The sequence below is a fragment of the Hyposmocoma kahamanoa genome, unplaced genomic scaffold (assembly GCF_003589595.1).
Source record: "Hyposmocoma kahamanoa isolate Upper Pololo Valley unplaced genomic scaffold, ASM358959v1 213, whole genome shotgun sequence".
In the NCBI taxonomy this organism is placed as follows: domain Eukaryota; kingdom Metazoa; phylum Arthropoda; class Insecta; order Lepidoptera; family Cosmopterigidae; genus Hyposmocoma; species Hyposmocoma kahamanoa.
In genome coordinates, this window is record NW_020653734.1 from 1,129,826 (window position 1) to 1,142,545 (window position 12,720).

Sequence of the window (12,720 nt, forward strand, 5' to 3'; positions counted from 1 at the left end):
TTTTTTTAAAGCCTGCAATACAATGACATCTTAGTCCAACGTTGCCGGGTAAAGGCCTAAAAGTACAATTAATACTATGTAATGTTATATACCAGTAAAGTAGGTATAATTAAGTAAGAATTTAGGGCGACATCCTAAAACTGCACAGCAGTTTAGTGACTTTTACTAAATAAGTTACCAGTTGTAATCTTGAAATGATGAGATGAGATGAGAATGGTTAGAAATCATACCGCCGTATAATAGTGCCGATATAAACATTGAATCAAAGACCATTTTCATTTATTCGCTTCATTTTGAAGAGTCAAATTTTAACATAACTTTGAATGTAACTAGATTATATAGTAATGCAATTCCATAATGATGGAATTGCATTACCATGTAATCTACCAGTACACCTAATGAGGTGTATTAGTAAATATTTTTATATTTAATTTAGATTAAACAAGACTCATTTACTAGGCATTCTCAGTTCCTGAAAACAAAATTATCCACTCGTTTCCGATTTTTTCCCACTGACAACTAAAAAAACAACTAAAAATTATTATTTTATAAAGCCAGCAATACAATGACTATGTTGGTCCAACGTTGCCGGGTGAAGGCCAATACCAACGTATAGACAGCCTATTTGCCTTGCCTTGCCTTGCCATCGTTCGGTGTCACTCGCCTAGCTGACCGAGTGAAGGCGAGCGCTAACGTGTTCGTTTGACGTCACTTGCTCCCGTCACCCTAGACATAAGTTAACAAGTCGCATGTGACCGTAATTTCACCAGCACCCTTACCTTTCTAAACCGAAACGCAGTAATGCTCTCATTACTGCTTGGCGGCAGAAATAGGTAAGGTGGCAGTACTACCCTAGACGACCTCTTTCACAAGGAAGTCTACTGCTACTAAGGTACTACTTACTATACATTCACAAATGTACGTACTTGCCGCCACAGGAATTCGACCCGTTGGCATCTCAATTAAGAAGCAACGTTTTCCCACTGCTCTTCTTGAATAACTGACTAACAAGACTTACAAGACGAAGCTCGCTGGAGCAGTGCCGCTGACGTCATTACGAACAGACGAACGTTAGGTAATTGTGTTATGGGGGAGTTAACATTCGTTAGAGCTAATGTATGAGTGACATCCGATTGCAGAAGAGAATCGTAAATGTTGTGTGCGAACACACAACCTCAGTTTGTATTTATTATAGTTGTGCGGTCGACGGTTACGTATTATGGTGGGTGTGTTCTGTCTGTCACTGTATTGTTTGGTGTTGCATGCACCAATACTAACTGCCAGCTTTGCATGAGACAGTTCAGGATGGTCGTCATCCCAACGGTGAGACTCAAGACTCGTCTCTGGGATTTACGTAATGTGCTTTACAAAAGGATAAATCTTAGGTAATATTATTATGTGTCGTTCTGATTATTGGAGAAGCGATACTAAGCTATCTACGAATCACATTAACTAGTCTCGATTATGGTTTCTTTGTTTACAAATGCGACGTCAGTTTGTTCCTTTATTTTTTCCGTCCTCTAAGGGGTGAGGTCGCAGGGGTGACGCTGTTGTCGTTTTTTTATTGTAATTTTCTTTTATGGCACTATAACAGCAGACACCAGGCGCAAACAGTATAGAAAACAAAAAAAGACCTAAAAATTAATACCGTAGGCACATCCGAGCCCAATTATAACTATGTTCAACATTCAAAATTAAATATATAATAACTAAATTAATTATTATCAGAATAGAAAGAAACAAAACAAAAGTATTATATTGTATAGTTTGAATCGGTTCAGTTGAACCAGTCACCTGACGTGGTCCTATAAGGAATGAAATCGATGGTCGTTGCTTTATAAACGAGCGCGCATTGACATGAGGGGCTTTTTTGTCAGTCACTTGGAAAGTGAATAATCGACCACGGCCGCTCCCTGTGAATTCGTCGTGTGTCATTTAAAGTCAGTTTTAATTTGATCCATTGTTTGTTCATTCAAACTAATTACTATGAAAAGTGGATAAACGAATTAATTACAATCATGTGACGTTATTATTTCACCGCTGACTGAACGAATTGATAACGAACACTGAATAGGCCAATTGCCGCAATAACACTTAATTCATACGCAAACGGTTCTTATTTCATTTCTGACTAAATCATTGAGAAGGGCGATTCCCAGAATGTTTCTCGGACGAATATATTCGACACATATATTATTAATAGGTACAGGAAGCCTGGAGACCTAATAATAATAATAAAAATCAATATTAATGTTTTAGGCTTTGGGAGACGCGACAGGCGAGGCTTATTTCGGACGACAGGGAGCCATGAAGTGTCAGTAACAAAATAGGTTATAATTAGTACTTAAATTCTACAACGGATTTTGTGGTTACTATTAAATGTTAATGTGAGAAACGGAAGTTGGGAAGGAAGTTAGGTAGTACACGTCGCTTAATGTGCACAGGGTATATTTACTCACCGCCGGTTAAACAAGTTCACAAGACCGACCTATTGACGACTAAACGTGTCTTGGCCGCAGTGAGAGGATTTAGCAGAAATGCTACATCGCTAGAGCGGGTGATGACTTTGACTTGTGGTTTGTAGTGGTTAACTGAATTTAATAACTTTATATGAAATTTATTACTAATTCATTCTCATAGATTTTTACAGTGTTTGCCGATGAAGCTGTTCCTGCAACATTTTAATCGACATGTGATGCGAACACTGTTCAAACCTGAACAATAGTAATACAATGCAATATACTATTATCCTGTAAGAAGAATAACCATTTTTCATGAGTATAAGAAATTTTAGAAAAGAATCCTTTATATACCAGGAGACCGCTCTTCAACATACCGTTTTCGAATGTAGAAAAGCGAGACTCCTAACACTAATAATACTTACGTATAATCTCAGTACAGAGTACTAAAAAAATCGACCTCAAAAGTCATTCATCTCCTAGTTTGCCACCCTTAGAAGTGGAATATTTTCTTCAAATTTAAATGGGACCACTTCTGAGGTACCTTCTTTCCAAAAAAAAAGAATCATCAAAATCACAAACGGTGTTATCGCGTAACATACCTACATACAAAAAAAAAACATGCGGTTGAATTGACAACGTCCTCCTTTTTTTGAAGTCGGTTAAATATTTGTGCTCAACTCAGACTGATTGTAAACTAGAAGTACAAACAATTTTCTTAACGGACATTTTGGAAAAGAGTTTAAAGTTTACATTTAAAGTTTAGCGAAATAGACACTATGAACGAATGCAGCTTGTTTTACCCGGTAAAATAAGCTAATAGGTACACTACTAATGTTATTTCAGCCAGACAACGGGCAGACGGAGTGATGGTAATCGTGTTACTGCTGGGTTAAACCAATCACGTACTATTATTTATGAGCGACTGACTTTGCTCGCCAGGTATTTCAGAGACGTATTAGAATTGGTATCAGTATTATATACAATGTATTGATTTGTATTCTCGCTATATTTACAAAGGTCATTTTCTATATCCGGAACTGAACCCAAATCATGAAAAAAATTAATCGAAAAAAAAATTTCATAAATTCCTATTTTTTATTTAATTGCGGTAAACAAATTTGGTCCAAAGGTCATTTATTGACTTGCACAGCACTTGCAAACATTTAGAACAATGACCTTAAATGCTCATAAAGAAACGCATTTTAGATCTGTTTGGTGGTGGAGTGCGGGTAGTGACGCCGGGGGAGTGCCGTATCGAGCGCGCGATTGGTAGATCAGTCGACCTTGCTTCCTTTACTGCATCTACTTCACGCTGACATCCCGCATACATTATATTCTAGTATGTCACGAAATGCACTTGGTTTGGTATGTAAACAAGAGTTAGTAGTGCAAAAAAGAACCGCTGCCAGGTTCACCAGAACCTGCATGCTAATCCATTAAGTACAAGTGCGTGTCCATTCTTATGGTATGATGAGAAGAAACGTTTAGTTTACGCGGAGGATACGAATGTCGAAGTTTCTGTTTTCAAAGTTGTGGAGTGAAATGTTGAAATGAAACCTCACGTGCCAATCTTTGGAGCTGGTGGCTCCGGTGCGGAGTCAGCCACCAGCTGTGGATCTAGGTACTTCTAACAATACTTTCATGTAACCTAAAGTTGGTAAGTACCAAATCAAAGTTACAAAAAACATTTTTCAGTCAACTTTTTAAATTAATGTAAGTAATTAGTAAATTATAACAATGCTAGTACATAATCATAATTAAAAAAAATAAGTAAATAAGCGATCGAGAAAAATCACGTATCGCTCAGTGAAGCGCATGGCGGGGTCACTGACCTTGCGTGGTGCATACGACTTGAGACAATTTTGCAAAATTTTACTAAATACTAGATATACTATTAGCCAGAATATTGAACAGAATATATTTTTAATATTTTTAAATGATTTAGCATTATTTCTATTTTTAATTTCTTAAATATGGCGAGAATGCAAATCAACACACTGTTTAACAGACATGTTACATTTAACACTTTTTCTTAATTTCGATTCGGTGTCAAAAGAATTTTGACTGATACATAACCAAATAGATTTCTTTAATCTTATAGGGAATTTTGTTGTATATAATAGAAATGAAACACTATTATTTTTTATACGCATACAAAAGAAAGTACCTTTATTCAACGGCGCGAGCGCAACGTCTTCGCCTCGGGATCGGTCCACGCACCATGGCTCTTCAAAAAACCGAGAGCGCAGGAACGTGCGTTCGGCTCGACGGAAATAACCGAAGGTGACGCCGCCGCCATTATCACTGCGCGCGCGCATCGTCAAGTAACGGCGTTACTTTTTATTTATTTAAAAGTAACAGCAATAACATTTATTATAAATACTTAATAATATTCTAAATAATGTAATCGCTACAATCTTAATTCAACTGTACTCTGATGTTTTGTAATTTAATTTTTTTTTATTAATTTTATATCGATGTTTATGTGAATTCAAATAATTCCGTTTTGTTAGTTATAATTTTAAATACCTATTTTATTGCAAGTTGTGATGTTCCTTTAGCGTTAATAAGGCACTTAGTTTTTAGGCTTAAATATATCGTGATTTAATGTATAATGTTTTCAATGTAGAATATCCCACATAAATGATGGTCTCTACATAAATATATTTGCAGCCTTTTAGTCGAAAAGTATATTTGTCAGAGCGCATAAATATTTCAGCTCCCCTTAAACGTTGTTTGATATTATGTTTATTAAAATTTTAGTTCGTATAAATTTAATAAAAGATAAATACCTTGTTTAACAGAATTTGACAGGATATTACGTAGATTTGGCGCCATCTACCGAGTACAGGAATGGGGACCTTCATAACAAAGGATATTTGGCCGGAATTCTTGCTATATTGAAATAACCTTTGTTTAAAGCAGTAGTTAATGATATTTTTATACCAGGATCGTTAATTGGTATCTTGATTATGGACTGTGGTTATGAAATAGAAACTAAATTCTGAACAAATCTGAATTTGAGGCACTCTTGTTCATACTACCACAAACGCAACAATAAAAACGTCCATTATTTTGTGTCACTGTTTAAACATCGAGCGACTTTAATTCTTTAATTAATGGCGCGTGTGGCGATCCACGTTAGGCAACGCGAGTGCACCGCGAGATCATGCGAATGTGTGCGTCCATACATAGCGCGCGGCGTGCGTACACACACACAAGCCGCGCTGGTACGCTTGTATGGAGTTGCCGTAGTTGTCTTATGGGTCGTTTTCAGATAACCTCCGAAAATGTGTCCCTTTCAATAACTTTTATGTTATTACATGAATGCGAAGCATTACTTATTTAATATGTTTGCTTGCTTACTTGGTCTGTGTTACACATAAATGACTACTTTACTACGTCACAGTAATAAATAAAAATTAAAAAAGTGGGCAATTTCTCATTTATGGGAGCCGGTTCCACGTCGCCCTAATTTTAAGAAAAGAAGAAAAAACAATTAAACACTCGTAGAAATCGCAATCGAGGATAAACTCTAATAACTTACACGTCGAAAACATATCGTAACTTACCAATTTATTACAAACAAACATGTATTCTTGGGAATACAAAATGTGTTTCAATTCTTCTTATCATTAGTGTCAATTCAACTTAAAAGCCTCCTAATAACAAAAGTTCATACCGCATCACCTTCACCCTTCGCACACGTGAGAAGGGGCTCCTGTCAGATTGGAGTGTACACAGTGAAGTAACCTGTGCATCTCCGTTTTAACAAAAAATCGACTTAAATACCAATTTCAGCGCTAGTGACTAAATCGTTCTCATTCGTGTAAAGCAATCGATCTAAACAAGTATTAAGTAATAGTTTTATAAACTTTATTAGACAAAGGGAACTTTAAAATCCATGCACTTTTATAACGGTCCAGCATATTGAACACACTTGACAATTAAAAATGTATCCAAATATCATTATTGTCGCTCTCATTCTTGTCTACTTTCAAGTCAAATAGTTACTCTAAGCCAAACATTTACTTGAAATATAACAATTAGATGGTGACAGTGGTGGTGATGACGGTGGTGACGACGATGATGGTGGTGATGATGACGATGATGATTGTAGTGATGATGATGTGGATGGTAATGATGCTGATGATAATGGTGATCATGATGATGATGTTGATGGTGGTGATGATGACACATTGATGTACAACAAATTTAATATGACATTAACGAAAAACTAATTTAGATTTATTTATTAATTACATATAGATAGATAGATGGTCTTACACGGATGAGAAGGATTTTGATACAAGAAGTCATATTAAAATATTTGTTACATGTTAAATGTTGTTAAATATTGCTTTGTGAACGATAAAATGTGTGTTGTAATAATAATTTCTCATTACTGTGCCGTCTTTCTCATTTACGTTTATGAGAAAATCGTTCATGTTACTGCAATCTCATTAGAGTTACCTAAAATATAATTTTTTTGTTGTATTTAACTTAAATATTTCTGTGATTTTATAATTATTGACATTGCTTGAACTTATTTTTAGGCTTTAAGGTCTTAAATGTACAAACTAAAAAAAGGGTTTTACAAAATCACTCAAAAAGTGCCATTGAAATTGGGAAAGTGGAATTCACCCTGCTACCATTTAATTGTATAGGACAGTGTAAGCGTCTATGTTTTTTTCAATAAGCAGGTCTTTTATTGATTTAGTAGTTTGATTGATATTAATATTATATATTAAATATTTTCGCTAGAATACGTATTTGAATATGTTATTATATTAATAATAAATAAAGCTAAGGAGGGGCGGAAAAGTGACCATAATCGTTACTTTTTTATTCTCTGATTTGGTAGAAGGTCAGTTATCTACTGCATTTTTACAGTGCACCTAATGGTGCACTAGTTTAAAATCCAACTTCGACTTCCTATGTCAGTTTTGTTCTACGATGCAGTAAAACTATTTCCGGAAATCCCGAATTCGAAAAATGTGAAAATGATTAAGTATAATCAATAAATTTTTGGTGGTTTTAACAACTCTATGTCGCTTCTTGTAGCTATATTATACACAATATGTACATGTATGTATGTGTATGTGGAACACCTTTTTCCGAATATTGCATGAAATAAACGTATTAAGGACACGCGCTTCTATCCTTTTCAAACAAAACAAGGAAAGATACTGACATATGAAGAGGCTGTATGGTGGAACCTTTGCCTAGATACTCAAATAAATGGGGAAAATTTATTTAAAAAAATTACGAAAATATTTACAATTTTGATTTCTCTATAACTTCGTTATGATAGAGGTACATATTGTTTAAGAATAAGTACTAAATAGTACAATTGTCGTACACTTTGGTTGGTACCAAATATGTCAGGATTCGTTAAGATGCACACGGCACTCTAAAATCTCAACATATTGTGTCTTATTTCTCAGAAACTAACCAGCAGATTAAGCTGGAGTTTCCTTTACTTCAGAGTACCTACTACTAAGGTACAAATTTTCGGAATATGAAGTTTTTATAGTTATTAAATAAATACTGGTAATCCGAGGTACACCCGCCATATTGACAGTCAATATGGCGGGTATACCTCTGATATTGATATAACTTCGTTCGATACACCCGCCATTCTGACTCTCACCTATTAACGCTTCCAACGTGTCTAGTAATGTCGGTAAAATGTCGTCCTACTCATTCCGCCGCTAATGGTCGCGACCGACACCGTATCTGCTAGGAGGAACCGTGCCACACCGCCCCGAGGAGCTGGAGCCCCTCACCCCGTCGCGGTCGACCGAACGGTTGCACCGCGAGATGCAAAACCTCGAGGGGCTGATGAAGGACCTCTCAGCCATCACGCAGCAGCAGTTCCACTGCTAGCCGCCACCGCGCACGCGGATCGACTTGGGCGTCGTACGTAACCTGAACGATCATGCTCTGCAAATTTTAAGACCCCCACCGTTAACCGGGAGTAACATTTTTTAATCGCAGCTCGACGTAGAAGTCCACTTTCACATTACACCTATGCATGGGCTCTTCAACCACCACTTCAACGAATTGACTGGCAATAAGTATGTCATAAACAGAGTTGGAACTTTTATAACACACTGTAAGGAAAGACAGAGCTAGGTTGCGACCGGGTTAGCTCCATTACTTTTAGCGTAAACTTAAGATATTATGGACGTGGTCGCAGGCCGAGGTGGTCATTAGATTTGCGCAACATGTGGTCGTTGAATGCACAGCAAGTTAAACAAATGAACTCACGACAAAAGTTCAGCAACTGTGTATGAATTGAAACTAAACGTATTTTTAAGTATTTACCAATTGTTTAGATGTGATGAATCCCTACATACTAACAAAAATGACCAATTGTGATCACGTTCCGTCAAGATCAGAAAGTACTTTGCACATTTCCCACGCTCAAATCAAAACAAAATTTTATAGTGGAAATATTTAGACAAATATTCATTAACATTGTTTTACAAACACTGTATACAATTCATGGGTTTGTGACTAAAATATAATAATATGTAATGTCTCCTAATGTCTCTCCTAATTAGTTTCAAACATCAATATAGGGAAGATGAAATATTATAAGATTGACAAAGACCCTTCGCGTGTTGCATTATTTTCCATCATAAATAATTTATTTTGCTTTGCTGACTCAAAGTTTTAAACTGTTCCTTAAATATTCTCCAAAAAACGTTCCAAACAGCCTCAACATTTTCGTATCAATTTTTTTATGGATTGTAAAGATTACAATTCACGACAGACGTTTATGCAATGAATTGAATTTAACTTATGTGTTCGTATGTCCATAGGTTTTTGTACCATTCTAATTAAATTCAAATGTGCCTCGTAACATCCTAGATGATATTAGGGTTCCAAGTTGGAGCCTAGATTTTGAGGAGAAGGATTTTGAAAAGAAAAAGGATCCTAGAAAACTATTAGCGTGATTTTAGATTTTTAGTTTAATTTCTATCTACCCTGTTTTGACCTATTTACCCCTGTAGTGTTATATACTTTCTTAGTGTATTATACATACTTGTGATTCGTATACCTTATACATATAGCTGTTATTGTATATAATTAAGTATGTAAGTCTTAACTTTAACATAAACGTACTAAAATTTACGAATTTCGAACAATGGAAGTAATTTTTGTGTTCATCATGTCTTGCCTAGTTTTTATTTTAATGTTAAAAGCTTCTTGATAAGCTAGTCATATTGTACTGTGTACTGACAGGTAGCGACGTGGGCAACCAACCATCTATACTCCTCTTAACTGCTAAGTTAAATACTATATATACCCCATCTCCCGCTTTCACTATCGCGCCTGTCTCCCACTGAGGTAGGCAGAGACCACACTCCTAGCAAACTCCTTTCGCCTCCTCCACTTGCATCAGTCTCAACACTCATGCCTGTTTATTTTTGATAGAATATCCTCAATCTGATTTGAGAATTATTTTAACGAAAAAACTTTAACAACCTTACACGCCTGACGTATGTGAAAAGCTGTATATTTTATGAAGAAAGGCGTTTTGAGACTGTTGTTTTCGACGTCCGCCATATTGATTGCTGACGTTACTTTTCACGTTTACTTCTTCCGCTTCCACGTAATCGAGTAAGGCCATTTTAAACAAAAATTTACAGCACAATTATTTCTAAAAACTTCGAAACGAACAACCTAACGTCGCCATTGGACATCGCCTTTGGACATCGCACTTTTTTATATAATATTATGTAAATATTTTATGTATGTAACATTTTATAAATATAAGATTTAACTAAACAGTTTTTGATAAAATGTAACTTTTAATAGTGTTACAGCCTGACAAAAGAGTAGCTGTAAAATTTTGTACTGACTTTGTACGAGTAAAATAAATAATGTAACGTTTATTATTAATAATAATAAATAACAACTATTAAAAACGTAAAGATGAGTAGGTCGTGATCTCATATGGTTTTATTGCCGACAAAATCGCTTGGGTCAATTTCCCCGCTATAGGAAAAAATACGATTCATACTATTACGCAAACTTTTTTTCAGTATAGTGGGTAAAGACTACATTTATCCTACTTATTACAACCTTGGCGGACAGTCGTTACTTCGTTCACTATTTTGTTATATATATTATGTCTATATACAATTCAAATTATTTATAATGTTATTTTTATATATTACCATTAGTTACGTCCCGACACTTCCATTGTATTTAATAATAATAATAACGCACACAACATAGCCCCGCACTAGGGAAACCCTAATTCGCGGGTGCCATGGACACACACATAGACACACAAATTACACCCAAACTCACGAGAGAAATAAATGTAGGCCATACAAATATTTCTCCCGGCTCGGGAATCGATGGCAGTCCGGCATGGTAACCGTTCGACCACCGAGGCAGTTGCATTTAGTAAGCAGCGTTGCCAATATGTGGGGAATTTCAAATCGTTTGAGCTTGATTGGTGTTTTTGTGGGGATTGGCGCTACGTGGGGACAATGCGGGCATTCTGGCATAGCGTCAATAGAGCCAATCGAACCAAACCTACAGCGCCAATCCCCACAAAGGCCTCAATCTAGTTCAATTGAATTGAAATTCCCCACACATTGGCAACGCTGTTAGTAAGTTAATATCCACGATCCAAATACGTTTCGGCGTGATTGAGTATCGAACACCCCTCCATCCAAACTGCCACCTAAACACTAGAAGTACCTACACCTTTCAAATCTCGCTAAAATGTTCAACGTCCATCTTCATATCATTCGTCACATTGTAATTGATTATTTCATCACTCATAAACGTCATCGAATTGGCGTCGCGCATTTTCATCGAGACACAAGGCTGAATCTTTGAGGACTTAAGGATCGAACGCATGACCAATTGACAGCGAATGAATCCTCAAATGTGCTGATAAGTAAAAAAAAACATATTTAGTTACTCTACAAGCAGGAGACATTTTTGGGTTTTGTTACGGGCTCGTGCAGAATTTTGCTTTTCGGTCAAAAATAGAAAATTATGGCAACATTATTCTCAGTGTGAACGGATGATCATCTAAAATAACTGTCCCATTTTTACTAGCTATGTTTGCCATTATTTACTTTGTTTTGGCGTGGAAGCCTGTATGCGATATAAAACTTCCGTATCCCTTTTGAAGCCGGTTAAACAAAACATAATCTTGAGAAACCAGATTCAAAAAAATTTTTTGAGACTACATTTATAGAGGTTTTGATCGTTATTGAACATGCTTTGTAAAATATATAATGTCGGTAATAAAACTGTTTTGAAAAAATGATAAAAAATCCTTCCTTAACTCCATAACCCGTCTCCCGTGTAAATAATTCTCGTTTTAATATGATTAAATAATATTTTGTCTTTGTAATAAGTAGACAATTAGGAGCCGTGCCTGCTCCCCGGCGGCGACCCGCCCGCGACCCGCTAAATTTACTTTCCTAAACACAAACTAGGTAAAGGGAGGCGGAACTGAGGAGAGCTAGCACGGAGCCACCAACCACGAAGGAATTGTGCACCATATGAAATTTATAATGTGGAAATAAGACTTAGGAATCTTTGTGTTCTTCCATTTAATTCAAATATGTTTTTCGTGTATGTACATACAAACACGTGTGATCTAGTAAAAGATATGAAAGTGACTGTTATGTTAGACCGGGCAACAACTACTGCATTATAATTTTGAGTACATGTCTTTGGGCAATTTATGAACCGCGCCTAAGTTAGCCGTGAGCATCACCGGCAGAGAAAAAGAATTTGTTTCTTGTGTTGGCGCAAAGAACTGACATCAAAGGTCTCACAGTTCATTAAAAAAGTCGCATCCAACTTTTTGCTCAAGGACTACAGTGCTGAGTTGAGATTTATAAGGATGTTGGCGACGTAGCGACTGAAATTTCCCGGCGACAGTGACTTCTCATGTCTAAGGGGACATTTACTTGCAGTAGTGAGCTCTTCACTTAACCACGCGTATGCATATCTACTAAGCTCAAGTTACTGAAAAATGACTAAAATAGAACAAAGGGAATTGTTTTCAGTACAATATGCATTTAGTTCTTAAGCGAAACGGTTAGACTGATTTTCATATGGTTTTGTATTTACTTGTTTACTTTATGTATTGAACTGTTTAGTCTTTTTTATATTGGAAATGGTTTAAATTTAGAGAAAGGTCTTTTAGCTCATACATTATATGGAATTGAGAAGCCAGAGCACCCAAAAAATTACCTTCATTTGTCAA

The 12,720-nt window shown here is 36.1% G+C and overlaps 1 protein-coding gene and 1 long non-coding RNA gene across 2 annotated transcripts in view; both read left to right on the forward strand.

The window, feature by feature from the left end:
* The window catches only part of LOC113227687 (netrin receptor DCC-like), a 19,170-nt gene extending 13,799 nt beyond the window's left edge, over positions 1–5,371 (forward strand). Inside the window, exon 14 of the mRNA XM_026460658.1 lies at positions 5,267–5,371. Within this exon, the coding sequence (XP_026316443.1) occupies positions 5,267–5,371 (105 nt within the window). The remainder of the gene's footprint in view (positions 1–5,266) is intronic.
* A 2,781-nt stretch (positions 5,372–8,152) lies between these two features.
* LOC113227676 lies at positions 8,153–10,158 on the forward strand. Its single transcript, XR_003310223.1, has 2 exons — positions 8,153–8,384; positions 8,463–10,158. It is a non-coding gene; the product is annotated as an uncharacterized LOC113227676 (long non-coding RNA).
* The last annotated feature ends 2,562 nt before the right edge of the window (positions 10,159–12,720 follow it).